Source organism: Hemiscyllium ocellatum, chromosome 18, assembly GCF_020745735.1.
Source record: "Hemiscyllium ocellatum isolate sHemOce1 chromosome 18, sHemOce1.pat.X.cur, whole genome shotgun sequence".
Lineage (NCBI taxonomy): Eukaryota > Metazoa > Chordata > Chondrichthyes > Orectolobiformes > Hemiscylliidae > Hemiscyllium > Hemiscyllium ocellatum.
The window spans coordinates 13,289,725-13,313,178 of NC_083418.1; the positions used below are offsets into that span (position 1 = coordinate 13,289,725).

At 42.0% G+C, this 23,454-nt stretch overlaps 1 protein-coding gene across 1 annotated transcript in view; it reads left to right on the forward strand.

Moving 5' to 3' along the window:
* The window catches only part of LOC132824527 (mucin-2-like), a 185,368-nt gene that overhangs the window by 32,883 nt on the left and 129,031 nt on the right, over positions 1 to 23,454 (forward strand). The window contains exons 7-11 of the mRNA XM_060839163.1: positions 7,040 to 7,165; positions 7,887 to 8,004; positions 8,092 to 8,230; positions 15,781 to 15,891; positions 16,772 to 16,841. Of these exons, the coding sequence (XP_060695146.1) occupies positions 7,040 to 7,165; positions 7,887 to 8,004; positions 8,092 to 8,230; positions 15,781 to 15,891; positions 16,772 to 16,841 (564 nt within the window). The remainder of the gene's footprint in view (positions 1 to 7,039; positions 7,166 to 7,886; positions 8,005 to 8,091; positions 8,231 to 15,780; positions 15,892 to 16,771; positions 16,842 to 23,454) is intronic.

Sequence of the window (23,454 nt, forward strand, 5' to 3'; positions counted from 1 at the left end):
TCTCCTATTGAAACATCGATCACCTGTCCTGCCTCATTCCCTAATACCAAGTCTAGTATGGCCTCCTCTCTGGTTAGATTGTCAACATACTATCTCAAAACACCCTCCTGGACACATCTAACAAATTGCTCTCCATCTGAGCCCCTGGCTCTAAGGGAGTCCCAGCCAATAAGAGGAAAAGAGGTGTGCTTTTTCCACACCTTTCCAGTATCTGAGTACATATCTGCTCCTCTGTGTCCCATGGGCTGTTAGGATGTCTACAGAAAACTCCCAACATTGTGATTTCACCCTTCCTATTCCAGAGCTCCACCCATAATGCCTCATTGCACAATCCATCTGGTGTGTCCTCCCTCAGCACAGCTGTGATGTGATCCCTAATCATGTACTCATACAGATACCTTCTAAATGCTGTAATTGTACCAGCCTCCACCACTTCCTCTGGCAGCTCATTCTATACATGCACAACTCTCTGCATGAAAAAATTGCCCCTTAAGTCCCTTTTAAATCTTTCCCCTCTCACCTTAAACCTATGCCCTCTAGTTCTGGATTCTGCCATCCTGGGGAAAAGACCTTGGCTATTCCTCATGCCCTCATGATTTTATAAACCTCTATAAGATCACCCCTTAGTCTCCGATGCTCCAGGAAAATAGACCCAGCTATTCAGCGTTTCCCTATAGCTCAAATCCTCCAACCCTGCAAGATCCTTGTAAGTCTTTTCTGAACCCTTTCAAGTTTTACACAATTTTTCCTATAGGAAGAAGAGCAGAATTGAATGTAGAATTCCAAAAGTGGTCTAATCAATATCCCGTGCAGCAGCAATGTGACCTCCCAACTCCTATACTCAATGTACTGACTAATAAAGGCAAACATACCAAACACCTTCTTCGCTACCCTGGCAATTTACAACTCCACCTTCAAGGAACCATGAACTTGAAGCTCAAGGTCTCTTTGTCAGCAACACTTCCCAGGGCTTACCATTAAGTGTATAAGTACTGCCTTGATTTGCCTTACCAAAATGCAACGTCTCACATTTATCTTAATTAAACTCCAATCAGTCCAGGACTATGTTCAAGTCAATCCGGCGCTGTGTTCCAGACAGTATGAGATGTGTTCCAGTTAGTCAAGGGGTGCCTTCTAGTTAGTCCAGGAGTGTATTCTAGTCAGTCCGGGACCAGTATGTTCTTGTTGGTCCAGACGGGTGTGTTCTAGTCAGTCCAAGGTTGTGCATCAGTCAGACCAGGGTAGGTGGTGTATTCTAGTCATTGGGGCTGGGGGTGTTCAAGTCAGTTTGGGGTGTTCTCCACTCCAACTCCAGACCTGTATTCCAGACAGTCCAGGTAGTGTGTTCCTGTCATTCCAGGGCTATGTTCCCAATAGTCTGGGTAGTGTATTCCAGTCAATCCAGGGCTGTGTTCCAGACAGTCTGGGTGTTGTGTTCCAATTAGTCTGCCGGTACCTTTTAGTCAGTCCGGGAGTTTATTCTAGTCAGTCCAGGAATGTGTTCTTGTCAGTCCAGAGTGGTGTTTCAGTTGCTCCAGGCTGTGTTCTAGATAGGCTATGTTCCACCCCTTTCAGGAGATGACTTCTAAATTTCCTCCATCCTGTGAGTGAAAAGAATTCTCCTCAACCCTCCTCTTGGCCTTCTGCTTGATGCCTTGGCAAGAAGACAGAAAATAGCTTCAGGAAGATTTGGAAAGCTTAGTGAATGGACAAGAACATGGTAGATAGAATATAATAGTATGTTGCCTCCCGGATGCCAGGGTCAGGGATGCCTCAAATCTGACAGGGATGCCTGTCCAACACCGCACAGCCCAGATGGCCTCCTTCTTCAAGGACCGCAGATTCCCCCCAAACGTGATTGACGATGCCCTCCACTGCATCTCCTCCGCTTCCCGCTCCTCCGCCCTTGAGCCCCGCTCCTCCAACCGCCACCAAGACAGAACCCCACTGGTTCTCACCTACCACCCCACCAACCTCCGTATACAACGTATCATCCGCCGTCATTTCCGCCACCTCCAAACGGACCCCACCACCAGGGATATATTTCCCTCCCCTCCCCTATCAGCGTTCCGCAAAGACCACTCCCTTCGTGACTCCCTCGTCAGATCCACACCCCCCACCAACCCAACCTCCACTCCCGGCACCTTCCCCTGCAACCGCAGGAAATGTAAAACTTGCGCCTACACCTCCTCCCTCACTTCCCTCCAAGGCCTCAAGGGATCCTTCCATATCCGCCACAAGTTCACCTGTACCTCCACACACATCATCTATTGCATCCGCTGCACCCGATGTGGCCTCCTCTACATTGGGGAGACGGGCCGCTTACTTGCAGAACGCTTCAGAGAACACCTCAGGGACGCCCGGACCAACCAACCCAACCAACCCGTGGCTCAACACTTTAACTCTCCCTCCCACTCCACCGAGGACATGCAGGTCCTTGGACTCCTCCACCGGCAAAACATAACAACACGACGGTTGGAGGAAGAGCGCCTCATCTTCCGCCTGGGAACCCTCCAACCACAAGGGATGAACTCAGATTTCTCCGGTTTCCTCATTTCCCCTCCCCCCACCTTGTCTCAGTCGGTTCCCTCAACTCAGCACCGCCCTCCTAACCTGCAATCCTCTTCCTGACCTCTCCGCCCCCACCCCACTCCGGCCTATCACCCTCACCTTGACCTCCTTCCACCTATCACATCTCCATCGCCCCTCCCCCAAGTCCCTCCTCCCTACCTTTTATCTTAGCCTGCCTGGCACCCTCTCCTCATTCCTGATGAAGGGCTTATGCCCGAAATGTCGAATTTCCTATTCCTGAGATGCTGCCTGACCTGCTGTGCTTTAACCAGCAACACATTTTCAACTGTGATCTCCAGCATCTGCAGACCTCATTTTTTATGCCTCAAATCAAGTCTACAGGATTCTCAAGGGGGAAGGTGATCAACCAGAAAAGGATTCTGGATCAGTGATGCTGGAAGAGCACAGCAGTTCAGGCAGCATCCAACGAGCAGCGAAATCGATGTTTCGGGCAAAAGCCCTTCACCAGGAATAAAAAGTTTTGATGACCTGAAAAGTGAATATAGGGAGTTAGGTTGGAAGTTAAAAGGCAGGATGAGCACAGTAGTAATCTCAGGACTGCTACCGGTGCCACGGGTTAGTGAGGCTAGGAACAGAGACCGGGTGCAGCTGAACACATGGCTGCAGAGCTGATGGAGGGAGAGCTTCAGATTTGTGAATCATTGGGATATCTTCTGGGGAAGGTGGGACTTGTACATGGAGGACGGGCTGCACCTGAACTGGATGGACACCCATATCCTGGGTAGGAGGTTTTCTAGTGCTCTTCGTTCGGGTTCAAACTAATTTGGCAAGGGGATGGGAACAGGAGCTACAGATCAAAGGGTGGGATAGTTGGTAAACAGGCAGATACAGTGGGCAGAGAATCTGAGGAAGGACAGACAGTTGATAGGGCAAAGTGGGTACTGCAGATGGTGGAGATTAGAGTCAAGAGTAGGGTAGTGCTAGAAACGTACAGCCAGTCAGACAGCATTCAAGGAGCAGGAAAATCAATGTTTTGGGCAAAAGCCCTTCATCAGGCTCATTCGTGATGAAGGGCTTTTGTCTAAAATGCCAATTTTCCTGCTCCTCAGATGCTGCCTGGCCTGCTATGCTTTTCCAGCACTATTCTAATCTTGAGGGCAAAGTTGTAATCAGTGTGGTGGATTGAAATGTGTCTATTTTAATGCAAAATTTATGAAGAATAAGAGTGATGAACTTAGAGCATGCATATGTACAAGGAGCTAAGATGTTGTGGCCATTATAGAGACTTGGATATCACAGGGGCAGGAATGCTTGTTGGATCTTCCAGGCTTTAGATGTTTGAAAAGGAAGAGGGAGGGAGGTAAAAAAAAGGTGGGGGAGTGGCATTGCTAATCAGGGACAGTATCACAATTGCAGAAAGGGAAGTTGTTGAGGAGGGTTTGTCTCCTGAGTCAGTATAAGTGGAAGTCAGAACCAGGAAAGGAGCAGTCACTTTATTGGGGGTTTTCTATAGAGCCTCCAATTGCAACAGGGACACGGAGGAGCAGATTAGGAGACAGATCTTGGCCAAGTGCAGAAGTAACGGGTTTGTTGTCATGGGTGACTTCAACTTCCCTAATATTGATTGGAACCTCCTTAGTGCAAATAGTTTGGTCGGAGCAGACTTTGTCAGGTGTGTCCAGGAAGGACTCATGACTCAATATGTAGATAGACCAACCGGAGGGGAGGCCATAGTGGATTTGGTGCTTGGCAACGAACTAGGTCAGGTATCTCTTGGTGGGAGAGCACTTCGGTGATAGTGATCACAACTCCCTGATTTTTACTATAATCTTGGAGAGGGATAGGAGCAGATGGTATGGGAACGTATATAATTGGGGGAGAATGATTTATAATATTATTAGGCACTATGGAACATAAATTGAGAACAGATATTCTCAGGAAAATGCACAACAGAAATGTGGAGGTTGTTGAGGGAGTACTTGCTACGAGTGCTGGATAGGTTTGTCCTACTGAGATGTGGAAGGGATGGAAGGGTGAAGGAAGTAATATAGAACATAGAACAGTATAGCATAGTACAGGCCCCTTTGGCCCTCAATATTATGCCAACCATTTATCCGACTCTAAGATCAAACTAACCTCCATACCCTACACTTTACTATCATCCACATGCCTATCTAAGAGTTGCTTAGATGTCCCTAATGTATCTGACTCTACTACCACTGCTGGCTCCCATTCCACTCCTTGGATGACAGGAGATGTAGAACATCTAGTCAAGAGGAAGAAGGGAGTTCACTTAAAGTTGAGGAAGCAAGGAACAGACAGGACTCTAGAGGATAGCCAGGAAGGAACTGAAGAATAGATTTAGAAGAGCTAGAAGGGGGCTTGAAAAAGTCTTGACGGAGAGGATTAAGGAAAACCCCTAGGGGTTCTACACTTATGTGAGGATCAAGAGGATGGCCAGTGTGTCAGTAAGGCCAATCAGGGATAGTGGAGGTACCTTGTGTTTTGAGTCAGAGGAGATAGGGAGGTCCTTAATAAATACTGTGCTTCAGTATTTACTAGTGACAGGGACCTTGCCATTTGTGAGGACAGCGTGAAATAGGCTGATACACTTGATTGGCTTATTGTTAAGAAGGAGGATATGCTGGAAATTTTTAAAAACATGAAGATGTTAAGCCCCCTGAGCCAGGTAGGATATATCCAAGGTTTCTACAGGAAGCGAGGGAAGAGATTGCTGTGCCTTTCACGATGATCTTTGCATCCTCACTGCCCACTGGAGTAGTACCAGATGATTGGACGGCGGCAAATGTTATTCCCTTGTTTAAGAAAGGGAATACTGATAACCCTGGGAATGACAGATCAGTCAGTTTTACATCAGTGGTGGGCAAATTATTTGAGGGGAATCTGAGAGACAGGATTTATGATTATTTGGAAAAGCAGAGCTTGATTAGAGATAGTTTACGTAGCTTTGTGAGGGGCAGGTCGTGCCTCACAAGCCTTATTGAATTCTTTGAGAATGTGACAAAACACATTTATGAAGGTAGAGCAGTGGCTGTGATATATATGGATTTTAGCAAAGCATTTGATAAGGTTCCCCATGGTAGTTTCATTTAGAAAGTAAAGAGGCATTGGGATACAGGGAAATCTGGCTGAACAGAATTGGCTGGACCATCGAAGACACAGGGTGGTAATAGACAGGAAGTATTCAGCCTGGAGCTCAGTGAGCAATTGTGTTCTGCAGGGATCTGCTCTGGGCCCTTTGCTCTTTGTGATTCTTATAAATGACCTAGTTGAGGAAGTGAAAGGGCAGGTTAATAAGTTTGCCGATGACATGAAGGTTGGTGGAGTTGTGGACAGTGTGGAGGGCAGTTGCCAGTTGCAACAGGACAGTGACGGGATGCAGAGCTGGGCTGAGAAGTGGCAAATGGAGTTCAACCTGGGAAAAGTGTGAAGTAATTAATTTTGGAAGGTTGAATTTGAATGCAGAATACAGCGTTAAAGGCAGGATTCTTGGCTGTGTGGAGGAATAGAGGGATCTTGGGGTACATGTTTATAGATTCCTCAAAGTTGCCATCCAAGTTGATAGGATTGTTAAGAAGGCTTTCATTAGCTTGGGGATTGAGCTTAAGAGCAGCTATATAAAGCCCTGGTTAGACCGCACTTGGAATACTGTATTCACTTCTGATCACCTCATGGTTGGAAAGATGTGGAAGCTTTGGAGAGAGTGCAGAAGAGATTTACCATGATGCTGCCTGGACTGGTGAGCGTGTGTTATGAACAAAGGTTGAGAGAGCAAGGGCTTTTCTCATTGGACAGAGGAAGGATGAGAGGTGACTTGATGGAGGTGTACAAGATAATGAGAGGCATAGATAGAGTGGTTAGCCAGAAACTTTTTCCCAGAGCAGAAACGACAATTACGAGGGGGACCAACATTTTAATGTGATTGGAGAAAGGTTTAGGGGAGATGTCAGAGGTAAGTTCATGGAATGCACTGCAGCAGTGGTAGTAGAATCAGATATATTTAAACCACTCTTGGATAGACACATAGATGAGAGTAAGATGTAGGGTATGTAGGTTAGTTTGATCTTAGAGTAGAATCAAAGGTTGGCGTACCATTGAAGGCTGAAGGGCCTCTATTGTGCTGTACTGCTCTATGTTCTATCATGTGGAAACACATGAGACTATTCACTTGGTAGGAGAACCAGATGTGAAGAGTATTTCTTAAATAGTAAGAGATTAGAAAGTGTAGATGTTAAAAGAGATCTCAGTGACCTTGTAGATAAGTGATTGATGGCTGACATGCATTGTGCAACATTAAAAGAAACATTGGTGTTTGTATTACTTTTCTCTGTACATATTGAGAACATTTTCTTGAGATTTCCATACCCAATAGGTTACTGCAGAAGTCGGGCTTTAAAAGATTCCAGTTGAATTCATTTTACAGGGACTACATCCAATATATATATCTGTTTGTCCCTTTATTCATTCTCTATATGCTATTTTACAGCAAAGAAATGTCCTTTAAACATGATCTATAAGGAAAGTGGCTCTCCCTGTATGAACAGTTGTTCTCATCTCGACACAAGCAGCTTGTGTGAGGAGCACTACATGGATGGCTGCTTCTGCCCATCAGGTAGGCAATTTACAGTGTCTTCAAATAAATGATCTGTTTCTCCCTACTTTCCTCCATCACAAAGAATCCTACAGCAAACTTAATTGTTGAATCAGTAATGTGGGAAAAATAATACTCAAACCTGTAAGCAGATAATCGATTTTGAAACTGATTTCTGGGAGGAAGAAACTAATCACCTTGGAATATGTGTAAAATATTGACCCTTGGCAGGTAACAGCTGGCAGGAAAACAGAGAAAAAAGTGGTGGATCTAAATTTAATTACTGAGCTTTCAACTGGTCCACAGTTGGCATAGAATATCTAAATTGGGGGTTCACACTTAGATGCCTTGCTTAGGACTTTTTTAGGGTTATCATTTGTATTCTCCATTGTATGGGACAGTAAATATTTGGTATGAGTTGGTAACTTCTGCAACAAACTGCATTGTGTAATCTTGAGTATTGACCATTCACATGTTGATCCTGTTGTATAATGTCTCACAGTCAGTATGTCAGTATGCCTTGAAGAGGCATGCTAATAATATAATCACTGCATCACAGCATGTGACCTGAAGGTTAATATGGGTAAGTCCAGCACATCATTGCCAAAACCAAGGCTGAAATCTTTGCAACCACCTTCAGCTAGAAGATGATAACATCACAACTGCGTAAGCAGATGAGACCACTGTTCAAAATGATTAGAAGTACACTGGAATAATTATAGACATGCTTCATATTTTTCAGGAACGGTGCTTGATGACTACTCTGGCACTGGATGCATTAGTGTGAAGGAGTGTAAATGTACATTAAAGGGCAAACATTATAATCCAGGCGCTCTGATTTCAACAGAATGTGAAGAATGGTATAGTCAGCATGAATTCAGCTTCTGTAAAACAATTCCATTTAGGTTTGAATAAACACACTAAATTGGTCTTCCTTATCATTTAAGTCTCTGTGACGGAGGTAAATGGCTGTGCAAAAATCTACCATGTCCAGGTGTCTGCTCATTTGAGGGAGGAGCACATGTTTCCACTTTTGATGGCATGAAATACACATTTCACGGTGACTGCTATTACATTCTTTCTAAGGTAAAAAGATGTTAGAAATTTTTATTTTTGTTACATGTCAAGAACATGTGAATAGTAATATTATGCTGTTTACATGTTTGAACTGCGAATTGATTAGTCCCCAGGTCCTGGTGAACTTTATTGTAGAAGTAGCTCGTGAAGTAATTAATGTGTTAGTTTTAATTTTCCAAAACTCTTTACATTCTGAGAAGGCTTCCTTTAGATTGGAAAATAGCTAATGTAACTCCAATATTTTAAAAGGGAGCGAGGCAGAGAGTGGGGAACTACAGGCCAGTTACCTTACTATCTGTCAGAGGGAAAATGTTAGATTGCTACTATTAAAGATGTTATAACGTGGCACTTGGATATATTCAAATGAGTCAATCAGAACTAACATGATTTTGTCAAAGAGAAATCATGTTCAACTAATTTATTGGAAGAAATAATTGTGCAGTAATAAAGGAGAACCAATGCATGTATTGAATTTAGATTTCCAGAAGCCATATGACAAGGTGCTTCATCAAAGTTTATTGTAGAAATTAACAATTTCTAATGTAGGGGTCAGAAATCTGGCTGACTACAGGATGCAGAGAGTAAGAATAAATGGGTCTTTTTTTAGACTGGCAGGATGTCACAAGTTATCTGCCACAAAGGTCAGCGCTGGGGCTAAACTCTTTACAATTTACATAAATTATTTGAATGAAGGGACCAAATGAATGGTAGTTAAATTTGCTGATGACAAAAAAAGCAGGTAGGGTAATGAATAGAGAAGAGGACATAAACTATCTATAAAAGAATGTCAGTAGGTTAAGTGAGTAGGCAAATATCTAGCAAATGGAGTATAATGTGGGAAGTGAAATTGTCCATTTTGACAGAAATAATAAAAAATAAGATCTAAATAGTGAGAGATTGCAAATCTGAGATGCAGAGAGATCCGGGTGTCATCATGCATGATTCACAGAACATTAGTATGCAGGTACAGGAAGTAATCAGGAAAACAAATGAAGTGTTATGTTTTATTGTGAGGGAATTGAATGTAAGAGTAGGGAGGTTATGCTTTAGTTATACAGGATATTGCTGAGACTGCATCTGGAGTATTGTGTGCTGTACTGATTACCATGCTTAGGGAAGTATATTAACATGGTGGAAGCAGTTCAACAAAGATTTACTAGACTAAGAACTGGAACGAGTGCATTGCCTTATGAGGAAATACTAGGCCTGTATACTTTGGAGTTAGCAGAGTCAGAAATGAATTAATTAAATATTTTTAAGGCAGAGTTAGATTCTTCATGACCAAGGAGATTGAAAGGTTATTAGAGGTATTCAGGAATGTAGAATAAAACTCTTTGAAAACCAGATCAGCCATGTTCTTATTCAGTGGTGGAGCAGGCTCAAAGAGATAATTGATTGAGTCTCGTTCCTTGTTTGAACATTTGTATGCTACAATTGTGTCGGTTTCTCAGTTGTCCAGGCAGCTTTATAGGATATTGTACTAATTCTACTATATTCCTATTTTGCTACTCTTCCCTTTTGTTATACAAGTTTTCCTTTGTGGTAAGGGTTAGTGGTACAGACATTAAATAGAAAGAGTTGAGAGAATGCCTACCAATAAAACTATCAACTTAGCTAATTCAAGAAAATTTAGAACAAAGCCTTCTTTTTTATAACAGAATCTTTGCGTGAATGTACTAACATATTGTAGCACAGTATTGTGCCTCAAAGCTGGAAACATTCTCATGATTTAAATGTTATAGCCATCTTTTTATTATTCATCTGTCAGTGGTTCTGTAGTTGTATTAATTTTTATCAGCATCATCTCTACATTGGATACTACCTTGAAACATAAAATATGATTAGTTAGCTCTAGCAGCTTCACAATCCACTATGAATAACAATATTAACATGACATTATTCCTACACAATATTAATGAGGAATGTGAACAAAGTAGTATACTAAAGTTCTAAAGTCCAGAAAAACCCCTTTTTAAAGTGAGGATAAACAAAGATTGGACTTGGAAAAAAAGTAATCTCCTCATGAACAGTTTTAGCATGACACTACTCAGGTAAGAAAAAACGTGTCATCTGCACAGAAGTATTGCCTTATTGATTAGTAATTCAGGTATGTTACAATGTCAAAGAATCTTTAAGAAAAGATGGTAATTAGAATCATAGAGATGTACAGCATGAAAACAGACCCTTCTGTCCAACCCATCCATGCCAACCAGATATCCCAACCCAATTTAGTCCCACCTGCCAGCACCTGGCCCATATCCCTCCAAACCCTTCCTATTCATATACCCATCCAAATGCCTTTTAAATGTTGCAATTGTACCAGCCTCCACCACATCCTCTGGCAGCTCATTCCATATACGTACCAACCTCTGCGTGAAAAAGTTGCCCCTTAGATCTCTCTTATATCTTTCCCCACTCACCCTAAACCTATACCCTTTAGTTCTAGACTCCCCAACCCCAGGGAAAAGACTTTGCCTATTTATCCTATCCATGTCCCTCATAATTTTGTAAACCTCTATAAGGTCACCCCTCAGCCTCTGACGCTCCAGGGAAAACAGCCCCAGCCTGTTCAGCCTCTCCTTGTAGTTCAGACTTTGAAATTTGCAAATCAATTTATTCGTCTCAACTATGAGCAGCCACAAATACATATATTTCCACAGATAGCAGTTACAATGAAGTATTTGGAATCAGAGTATCAACGAGCATGCCATAAGAACGGCATGAGTGGATTATTAATTTTCTCAAGCATTGCCATTAATCAGAACAGAACTGCTGCTGATTTTTTTCCATGTGGATTGGAAGCAACGTAGCAGATTGCTATGTACTAAAGGCTTTTTATTCTAAGAACTACATATTAGCAAGAATTCACTGTCTTTTGGTAAGGAAACATTATTAGGGATGACATTGTCCCCGACCTGGGTACTCAAGTGAAAATGTCAGGAATATCATCTCTCCCCTGGCCAAAGATCAGAATTGATATTCCATTCCTTTCACTTGCTTTGCCTTGAATTTTTTTCACCTTCTACAGGTCCATTTCCTTTTACTGTGCTGTACCAAGTCTGTCTTTTCCTAACTACACTTCAAAGATTCCTTTGTTCATTCATTCTACTCAAGATTTTGTGATTTGTTACTTTTTTCCATGCAGCCGATCTTTTCCATACTCTTCTAACCCCATATTATAAAATCTTCACAGGTCATTTCTTGAGCTGCTAATTGAGCATTCTAGTTACCAACTATTGTCTCCATACTAAACTCAGCCTTATCCATTGACATCTTTGATACTATTTCCTTGTTGCAGCTTCCACCTGTATATAAGAGGCAGCCTAAATGTTTGAACCTGTTGCAATGTTGAAGTTCCTATTTTTGTATAGACTTTGTTTTTGTTATTTTGAGACATGTATCCATTTGGTTTTGCCAATGTTCAGTTTCATTCCAAAATCCATCCCTGCTGTTATTATTGTTTGTTGTCTAGACCATCAGCCAGGACCCCAAAGTACTGTGGATGTTTTTAACTTGCATTTCTAAAATGCATTTGCTAAAAGAGGCTGATACACCTAAAAATGGCTAGAGCTGTAAATTAAGTGCTGTCTGGAGAGACATATCAAAGAAACTTTAAGTATCAGAGAATCCTTGTAGTTTGGAAGTAGGTCATTCAGCCTATCGAGTTTACACTAACCTACCAAAGAGCACCCCACCTAGACCCACCTATCTACCTTATAACCCTGCATTTCCCATGGCCAATCCACTTAACCTGCACATCCCTGGACACTATGGGCAGTTAGTATGCCCAATCCATTTAAGCTACACATCTTTGGAATGAGATTGTGGGAGGAAACCCATGCAGACATGGGAAGAATGTGCGATTTCCACGCAGGTGATCACCTGAGGGTGGAATCAAATCTGGGTCCCTGGTGCTGTGAGGCAGCAGTGCCAGCCACTGAGCCACGGTGCTGCCCAGTAGAATGGACTGTGAGTCCTTGTAACCATGGAGGTAACAAATCCCTGCTCAACAGCAGCCAACTCTTACGGAATATGTCCCAAGGGTCAGACACATTTTGCAATTTCCCCTTCAATAATGCAAGAAGACAGGAGTTAAAAAACCTGTTTCAACTGGAGGGTGCCAATGGAACATGAATGTTATTATGTGTTCCAGGCTAGGTTTCAGCAGTGGCACGTTATGAAGGCTTGGATGGAGAAACTACCCCTAATTACTCTGTGTTTCCAGATAAGGCCTTTCACTTGTGCTGAGTGGTGCAAAACTAAAATATTGAAAACCAAGATGGCGAGGGAGTCAGGCTCCTGAACCCAGGGAACATCTGCTCTGTCCACTTTTCTTTCATTTTTTTTTCTCTTTTCTTTGTTTTTCTTCTTTTTATTCACCTCTTGTGAAGTATTCAGTTGTGGTGATGGCATCGGCATCGGCAGAGGCAAGGTTAGCCTAGCACAGACACGTAGTGAGGCATTGGAGGCAAGGCATCCGACGCGAGTTTGTGTTTCCAGTGAATTTTGCTTTGACAAAGTAGGCCCAGCGCCAACTCTTGCGCAAGTTTGGGTTCCCCACAACATCTGCATCCAATAGACTCATAGAAGTGGCAGCACAGACAAATTTGGGCACAGTACAAGAAAGTATTAACAGTGGCTGCACTGGTGAGGTTCAGCAACGACTCATGGTTATGGCAGTGTCAGCAGAGGTGAGAAGGCGACAAAAAGTAGTCATTCTTGCTCTGGTTGCATGATGAGGGAACTTGTGGCTGGCTCTCTCGGCCCACAGATGAGCACTTAACAGGAATAAGAGCGAGGTGCTGGCCTTGTGGTATTGTCACTGGACTGTTAATCCAGAGACCCAAGTTTGAATCCCACCATGGCAGATGGTGGAATTTGAATATGATTAAAAATCTGGAATTAAGAGTCTATTGATGACTGTGAATCCATTGCCAATTGTTAAGAAAACTGATCTGGTTCACTAATGCCCTTTAGGGAAGGAAACTGCCATCCTTAACTGGTCTGGCCTACATGTGACTCCAGACCCATAGCAATGTGGTTGACTCGATATAACCTCTGTGCAATCAGGGATGGGCAATAAATGCTGGCCTAGCTGACAATGCTGTCATGTCATGAATGAATAAAAAAGGACTGTAAAGTTGAACTTTATTTAGAGTCATACAGCACTAGAAACAGACCCTTCAGTTTAAGCAATCATGCCGTAATCCTAAACTAAGTAGTCCCACCTGCCATTGCTTGACCCATATCCCTCCAAACATGTACTTATCTAAATGTCTTTTAAATGTTGTAACTGTACCTGCATCAATGACTTCCTCTGGAAGTTCATTTCACACATGAACCACCCTTTGTGCTAAAAGAAATTGCCCTTCATATCTTTTAAAATCTTTCTCTTCTCACCTTAAAAATATGTCCCCAGCCTTGAAATCCCTCATCCTAGGGGAAATACATTTGCCATTCACCTTATCTATATCCCTCATAATTTTACAAACCTCTATAAGGTCATCCCCCTCAACCTCCTATGGTCCAGTGAAAACATTCCCAGCCTATCCAGCCTCTCCCCATAATTCAACCCTTCATTCACAGCAACAGCTGATAAATCTCTTCTGAACTTTCTACCGCTTAATAATATCCTTCCTATTTCTTTAATTCTTTGTTTTAGATTAGATTAGACTTACAGTGTGGAAACAGGCCCTTCGGCCCAACAAGTCCACACCGACCCGCCAAAGCGAAACCCACCCATACCCCTACATATACCCCTTACCTAACACTACGGGCAATTTAGCATGGCCAATTCACTTGACCTGCACATCTTTGGACTGTGGGAGGAAACCGGAGCACCCAGAGGAAACCCACGCAGACACGGGGAGAACGTGCAAACTCCACACAGTCAGTCGCCTGAGTCGGGAATTGAACCCGGGTCTCAGGCGCTGTGAGGCAGCAGTGCTAACCACTTGCCACCGCGCCTTTACATTCTATATAACCATTTACTTTTCTGTGTTTTAAGGCAGCATGTGTGTGACAAAACTATATAACACTTTATAACAATAAATAAATAAAATAATAAATTAGTTAAAAAAGAAAGTACAACAACAAAAGCATTCCCTCTTACCCTGAATACTAAAATTCAATCATGGCTGGAAGGAATCAGAACAACAAAATCTCAACCAATTCTCAAAACTAAGGATCAGGAAACTGACTGTTCAACTACCAATATCATCACTGCCAAACCCTCCATTTCAATGGTTTCAATGTTAAACTATCTGCTATTTGTAAACAGAGACTGATCCATAAGTCTATTTTTTAACTTTTATCTTTCTGGACTCAGCTCTTACTTCTGATCTGTGTATATTTGTGTTGCATTGTCATTCTTCTTGTATTAAGTAATTAATAAATTAATTCTATATTAATCAGACAGCCTGCTTAAATTGGCTGTTATTAAAATATAAGTTCACTTGAGTCTGAGAGAAAGGTATCCACAAGGAAAAGGAGCTGGTTTTAAATTACATTTGTTTTACCCAACTGATGCGGAGTCAGTTCATCCTCCATACCCAGGAGTTTAACAATGTGAGATCTCGAATCCAGACCCATAATGAATTGGGGAATATTGTCCTGGGTTAAGTCATAACACTATCTATAGATTCTTGTACGCCTTCCTTTGTGCTTGTGACATGTGCTTTGTCATCTGCAAATCTAACTGACGTTCTCATAAAATGTAAAAATATCAGACTAAAATGTGCATGTGTGTAATAAATTTTGTGGAGATGTTTCTATGATTACAGCATCAAAAAACCATAATGGTCATCTTATTAATAATTATAAACAATTGGTAATAATATTAATGAATTGATTATTAATTCTTGTATATGTACAATGGGTGGAATCTTTGCAGCGTTCTTAGAATAATTAATATAAACTCCTCATCTCACAATAATGGAAGATCAGCAATTGGATAAAGCTGAGTCAGAAATAGCGCAATTGGCACGGTGGCACAGTGGTTAGCACTGCTGCCTCACAGCGCCAGAGACCCAGGTTCAATTCCTGACTCAGGCGACTAACTGTGTGGAGTTTGCACATTCTCCCCGTGTCTGCGTGGGTTTCCTCCGTGTGCTCCGGTTTCCTCCCACAGTCCAAAGATGTGCAGGTTAGGTGAATTGGCCATGCTAAATTGCCTGTAGTGTTAGGTAAAGGGGTAAATGTAGGGAAATGGGTGGATTGTGGGTCGGTGTGGACTTGTTGGGCCAAAGGGCCTGTTTCCACACTGTAAGTAGTCTCATGAAAGCCAGAGTCTAAGCTGTTCAGTCGAAACCTTGAAACACTCTAAAGTTTACACTTCTAAGTCAGTCGGTCAGCATTTGGTCATTTATATATAAAGCTATCTTTATAACTTTTAGTTCTATTGTTAAACAGTCATTTTTTTTCATTAGACTGAAGTAAATACAGACTGATCATGCTTGCAGCAATCTATTCGACATATCCAGCAATGTTTTGTTTTTGTCATTTCTGTTTCTGAATCTTAACAGATGGATAATAATGATCTTCATTTTACCTGTTAACAGGACTGCGATAAGCAGCAGTACACACTGCTGGCAGAAATAGCTCCATGTGGAACAATTGTATCAGAAACTTGCCTAAAAACACTAGTGTTAACAACTGACCACAGGCATAATGTAAGTTTCTTCAAATATGTTGTGGCAAGTCTAATTAGTCGTTATCACCACTACCTTTGATGACTAAATTCTTGGTCCTACTTGATCTACCGTTTTTAGCCTTTATGTGTTTATTGGCCTCAAATGGAACTGACATCATTTCCATCTCTAAAGCCACTAATTTGTTCATTTCCAGGCAAATATTTCTTTCCTGCAATTATTTTTATTCTTCATAAAGCTCAAATCCATCCAAAGTTAGAGTGTCATTCTGATGCCATAGGATACTTTTTTAATAGATCCTGCAGATTTTTCAATTGGATACAAGGGAAGCCAATCCTCCACATAATGCAAACACAAAGAAAACTGGATAAACTCAGCAGGTCGAGCAGCATCTGTGGAGGGAAACAGAATTAAAGTTTTGAGTCTGGTATGACAGAATCTGTCTATTCTGTATTTTACCAGGCAGTATTTTGCCTTTATCCCCTTCATGAAACATCTCACTCTTGTATTAATCTCCCTTTCTGTTAAATTTATACTATTCCAGACAGTGTTGTTTTGATCTTTCTTCTCTTAAAATGTTCAACAGTTTCCTGCTGACTGAAGGAAAAACTCATTGCACTAATTTAACAGCATCCATAATTTCAGTAATGCTTCAGCTTTTCTTCCTCCTACAAACTTCACACTTTTAAAGCTCAATTCTTTTGCTATCTGATCATTATTGCTTGATCTGTTTCATTTTCCTTGCTCTTTTCCACAGTGGTGATGACTGCATTATCTTCTTTGAACTTTTGACTTTGTTACTTAATAGGAAATGGGTGATTGTCTCTAAAATAAAAGGCTATTGTTTCCTTTTTTTTTAAACTGAGCTGTGTTCATCTAAACTTATTGCTTTAATTCTTAGGTGCTTATTTTTAAAGATAATGGGAATGTTCTTATTAATGGAGTCAAAACAACATTACCATTGGTAACAGGTAGGAGCCAGTCCTTATGAAATTTGTTGCAGATACCCTACTCAATTAAATGAGAGTCATTGATATTTAAGGGACTTGAAAAAAGATGTCAATGAGTTCAGTTAATCTTCAGTCAACTGTCACCTAACAGTATCATATAAGTATGCTTATCAAGGATGCATCATTAATTTTATATTTTATATTAATTTTAGATTAAGATGTAATGTGTTACAGTTCATTGCACTTTCACATACCTGTTGCAGCTTTAGGTAAGGATCGCAGAGTCATTGTCACAGAGTAATACAGATGTACAGCAAGAAAACAGATTTTTCTGTCCAACTTGTCCATGCCAACCGGATATTCTACGTTAACCTATTCCCATTTGCCAGTATTAGGCCCATTTCCTTCTAAATCCTTTCTATTCATTTACCTATCCGGATGCCTTTCAAATGTTGTAATTGTACCAGCCTCCAACACCTTTTCTGATAGCTCATTCCATACATGTACAACCCTCTGCTTGAAAGCGTTGATCCTTCAATCCATTTTAAATCTTTCCCCTCTCACCTTAAACCTATGCCCTTTAGTTTTGTACTCTCCCACTCTGGGGTAAAGACCTTGATTATTCACCCCATACATGCCACTTGTAATTTCATAAGCTTCTATAAACATAAACATTCTCCGATGCTCTAGGGAAAATAGCCCCAGGTTATGCAACCTCTCCCTTCAGTTCAAACTCTCCAACCCTGGCAACAACCTTGTAAATCTTTTATCAACTCTTTCAAGCTTCGCAATATCCTTCCTATAGCTGGGAGACCAGAATTGAATGCAGTATTCCAAAAGTGACCTAACCAATGTCCTACACTGCTGCAACATGACCTCTGAATTCCTATATTCAATGCACTGATCAATAAAGATATGCATACCAAACTCCTTCTTCACTATCCTGTCTACCTGCGACTCTACTTTCAAGGAGCTATGAACTTGCACTCCAAAGTCTCTTTATTCAGCAATACTCCCCAGGACCTTACCATTAAGTATATAGGTCCTGCCCTGATTTGCCTTTCGAAAATGCAGAACCCCACATTTATCTAAACTAAATTCCATCTGTCACTCCTCAGCCCATCTGCCCATCTGATCAAGGTCCTGTTACACTTTGAGGTTATCCTGTTTGCTGTCCACTATACCATCAACATGCTGTCATCTACAAATTTACTAACCATAACTCCTATTTTCATATCCAAATCATTTATATAAATGACAAAAAGCAGTGGACCCAGCATCGATCCTTGTGGCATACCATTGGTCACAGTCTTCCAGTCTGAAAAGCAACCCTCCATCACTACCCTCTGTCTCCTACCTTCAAGTCAATCTTTTATCCAAATGGCTAGTTCTCCCTGCATTCCATGTGATCTAATCTTGCTAACCAGTCTATCATGCGGAATATGGTTAGGGACAGAATTCCAAGATTTTGACACTGAAGGTATAGTGATGTATCTCCAAGTTTGGATGGTGAGTGGCTTGGAGGGAAACTTGCAGGCCATGGTGGTCCCTTATCTTTCTAGATGGTGGAGCACATGGATTTGGATGGTGCTGTCTGCAACGCAATTTGTAGATGGTGCTACTGAGCGTCAGTGGTGGAAGAAGTAAACGTTTGTGGATGTGGTGCCAATTAAGCAGGCTGCGTGACTTGTGCTGGATTGCGCCAAACTTCCTGAGAGGTGTTGGAGCTGCAGTCTTCCAGACAAGTGGGGAGTATTCCATCACACTCCTAACTTGTGCCTTGTATACATTAGACAGGCTTTGGGGTATCAGACGTTGACTTGTCATTGCAATATTCATAGCTTTTGATCTGTATTTACATGGTGAGTCCACTTCAGGTTCTGATCAATGATAATCCCCAGGATATTAATAGTGGGGAATCAGTGATGCCAACACCACTGAATTTCAATGGGCAGTGCTTAGATTGTCTCTTATTAGAGATGGTCATTGCCAGACATGTGTGGCTTGCTTGTTACTTGCTATATTTCAGCCTAAACCTGCTATCATCATCGGCAAACATCCCCACTAATAATCTTATAATTATTGATGAAGGTACTGACAATGGTTGGATCTAGGAATTGGGGCCGCACGGTGGCTCAGTGGTTAGCACTGCTGTCTCACGGTCCCAGGTTCGATTTCAGACTCGGCGACTGTCTGTGTGGAGTTTGCACATTCTCCCAGTGTCTGCGTGGGTTTCTCCGGGTGCTTCGTCTTCCTCCCGCAGTCCAAAGATGTGCAGGTCAGGTAAATTGGCCATGCTAAATTGCCCATAGTGTTGGGTGCATTAGTCAGAGGGAAATGGGACTGGGTGGGTTACTCTTCGGAGGGTTGGTGTGGACTTGTTGGGCCGAAGGGCCTGTTTCCACACTATAGGGAATCTAATCTAATCAAACATTGACATGTTTTGGAAGGACTTGTAGGTCATACTGTTTGGTTGCATAATGAATGTACTTTTAGGAACACAGACACACAGGAAATAAGAACAAGAGTAGCCAGAAGGACTATTGAGCCTGTTCTGATATTCAAAGAGATCATGGCTGATGATATATTTCTATACCATTTTTCCCATCTTCCCACTTATCCTTTGATGTCATTAGTATCTGGAAATCTGTTGATTTCTGCCTGAACAAATTCAACAATTGAGTTTTAAGAGCTTCTTGGATACAGAATTCCAAACACTCACTACCCTGTGAATGTGAATAAATTGCTCGTCAGCTTAACCTTAAAGGTCTGCCCCTTATCCAGATCTTTCCCCATTCCAGATTCACCAGGAGAAACATCTACACTGTCATGCTCTGTAAATTTCAATTAGATTACCTCTCATTCTTCAAAATTCTCAAGAATATAGGTCAATTTTCTTCAAAATCTTCGCTCAGGGGAATCTTGCCACCTCAAGGACTAATCAGATGATCCTCTGCTGTACTCCCTTTATGACAAGTACCTCCTTCGCTGGGTAAAGAAAACTAGAACGAAATGCAGTGCTCCAGTGAGGTCTCACCTCAACAAGACATTTTTACCCATGTACTCAAATCCCCTTGTCAAGATACTATTAATTTTCCTAATGGCTTGCATTGCACTTGCATACTAGATTTTAGTGACTCAGAGAAACTAGGACACCGAAAAGACTTAGAACATTAATATTCACTAACATTTCACCATTTAAGAAATAGTCTGCCTTTGATTTTGTTTCTGCAAAAGTGGACAACCTTAAATGAACTCATATTCCATCTGTCATGTTCTTTACCACTTACTTATCCTGTCCAGTTCTCTGTGAAGCCTCTTCAAATCCCACATTCCCAATTAGTTTTATGTCATTAGCAAATGCATTTAGTTCCCATTTCCAAATAATTTATACAGACTGTAAACAGCCATGGCTTAGCACTCATCCTTGCGGTAAGCCATTAGGAACGTAAGAACATAAGAACCAGGAGCAGGAGTAGACCATCTGGTCCTTCAAGCCCACTCTGCCATTTAATAAGATCATAGGGGCGGCACGGTGGCACAGTGGTTAGCACTGCTGCCTCACAGCGCCAGAGACCTGGGTTCAATTCCTGCCTCAGGCGACTGACTGTGTGGAGTTTGCACGTTCTCCCTGTGTCTGCGTGGGTTTCCTCCGGGTGCTCCGGTTTCCTCCCACAATCCAAAGATGTGCGGGTCAGGTGAATTGGCCATGCTAAATTGTCCGTAGTGTCAGGTAAGGGGTATATGTAGGGGTATGGGTGGGTTGTCGCTTCGGCGGGTCGGTGTGGACTTGTTGGGCCAAAGGGCCTGTTTCCACACTGTAAGTAATCTAAATGTCTGATCTTTTCATGGTCTGAACTCCACTTACCTATTTTCTCACCATAACCCTTAATTCCTTTACTGTTCAAAAAATTATCTATCTCAGCTTTAAAAATATTCAATAAGGAACCCTCAACTACTTCACTGGACAGGGAATTCCACAGATTCACAACCCTTTGGGGAAAGAAGTTCTTCGAGGAGACAGTGAGGTCTGCAGATGCTAGAGATCAGAGTTGAGAGTGTGTTGCTGGAAAAGCACAGTAGGTCAGGCAGCATCCGAGGAGCAGGAAAATCGATGCTTCGGGGCGGAGCCCTTCATCACCAGTCATTCCTGCTGAAGGGATCTGGCCTGAAATGTTGATTTTCCTGCTCCTCGGATACTGCCTGACCTGCTATGGTTTTCCAGCAACACACGCTCAACACTAAAGAAGTTCCTCCTCAATTCAATTATAAAACACCTCTCCCTAATTTTGAGGCTAAGTCTTCTTGTTCTAGTTTCACTTAGAGTCATAAAGATGTACAGCACAGAAACAGACCGATCGGTCCAACCAAATATCCCAACCTAGTCTCGTCCTACCTGCCAGCACCTGGCCCATATCACTCCAAACCTTTCCTATTCATATAGCCATTAAGTTGCCTTTTAAATGTTGTAATTGTACCAGTATTTGTAATTCCACCACAGCCTCTGGCAGCTCATTCCATACATGTACTACCCTCTGAGTGAAAAAGTTGCCCGTTAGGTCTCTTTTATATCTTTCTCCACTCAGCCTAAACTTACGCCCTCTCGTTCTGGACTCCCCCACCCCATGGAAAAGACTTCGTCTATTTATCCTATCCACGCCTTTCATGATTTTATAAACCTCTATAAGGTCACCCCTCAGCCTCCAATGCCCCAGGAAAAACGGCCCTTGCCTATTCAACCTCTCCCTCTCACTCAAATCCTCCAACCCTGGCAACGTCCTTGTAAATCTTTTCTGAACCCTATCAAGTTTCACAACATCTTTCCAATAGGAAGGAGACCAGAATTGCATGCAATATTCCAACAGTGGCCTAACCAATGTCCTGTACAGCCGCAACATGACCTCCCAACTCCTGTACTCAATACTCTGATTAATAAAGGAAAGCATAACAAACGCCTTCTTCACTATCCTATCTACCTGCGACTCCACTTTCAAGGAGCTATGAACCTGCACTCCAAGGTCTCTTTGTTCAGCAACACTCCCTAGGACCTTACCATTAAGTGTATAAGTCCTACTAAGATTTGCTTTCCCAAAATGCAGCACCTCACATTTATCTAAATTAAACTCCATCTGCCCATTGGCCCATCTGATCAAGATCCCATTGTAATCTGAGGCAACCTTCTTCGCTGTCTACTACACCTCCAATTTGGTGTTACCAGCAAACCTACTAACTATATCTCTTATGCTCACATTCAAATATTTACATAAATGATAAAAGATTGTGGACTCAGCATCAATCCTTGTGGCACTCCGCTGGTCACAGGCCTCCAGTCTGAAAAACAACCCTCCACCACCACCTTTGAGCGAGTTCTGTATCCAAATGGCTAGTTCTCCCTGTATTCCATGAGATCTAACCTTGCTAATCAGTCTCCCATGAGGAACCTTGTCGAATGCCTTACTGAAGTCCATATAGATCACAACTACCACTCTGCCCTCATCAGTCCTCTTTGTTGCTTCATCAAAAAACTCAATCAAGTTTGTGAGACATGATTTTCCACACACAAAGCCATGCTGACTATCCCTAATTAGTCCTTGCCTTTCCAAATACAAGTACATTCTGTCCCTCAGATTCCTTCCATCAACTTGCCCACCACTGAAGTCAGGCTCACTGGTCTATAGTTCCCTGGCTTTTCCTTACCACCCTTCTTAAACTGTGGCACCACGTTAGCCAACCTCCAGTCTTCCGGCACCTCACTTGTGACTATCAATGATACAAATAACTCAGTAAAAGGCCCAGCAATCACTTCCCCAGCTTCCCACAGAGATTTAGGATATACCTGATCAGGTCCTGGGGATTTATCCACCTTTACCCGTTTCAAGAAATCCTCCCCTGAAATATGGACATTTTTCAAGTTGTCACCATCTATTTCCCTACATTCAATATCTTCCATGCCCTTTTCCACAGTAAACACTGATGCAAAATACTCATTTAGTATCTGCCCCATCTCCTGCAGCTCCAAACAAAAGCCGTCTTAATGATCTTTGAGGGGTCCTATTCTCTCCCTAGTTACCTTTTTGTCCTTAATGTATTTGTAAAAACGCTTTAATTCTATTTGTCAAAGCTATCTCATGTCCCCTTTTTGCCCTCCTGATTTCTCTCTTAAGTATCTCCTACTGCCTTTATACTCTTCTAAGGATTCACTCGCTCTATCCTGTCTATACCTGGCATATGCTTCCTTCTTTTTCTTAACCAGATCCTCAATTTCTTTAGTCATCCAGCATTCTCTATGTCTACCAGCCTTTCCTTTCACCCTAACAGGAATATACTGTCTCTGGACTCTCATTATCTCATTTCTGAAGGCTTCCCATTTTCCAGCAGTCCCTTTACCTGCAAACAACTGCCCCCAATCAACTTTTGAAAGTTCTTGCCTAATACCGTCAAAATTGGCTTTCTTTCAATTTAGAACTTCAACTTTTAGATCTGGTCTATCCTTTTTCATCACTATTTTCAAACTAATAGAATTATGGTCACTGGTCCCAAAGTGCTCCCCTACTGACACCTCAGTCACCTGCCCTGCCTTATTTCCCAAGAGTAGGTCCAGTTTTTCACATTCTCTTGTAGGTACATCCACATA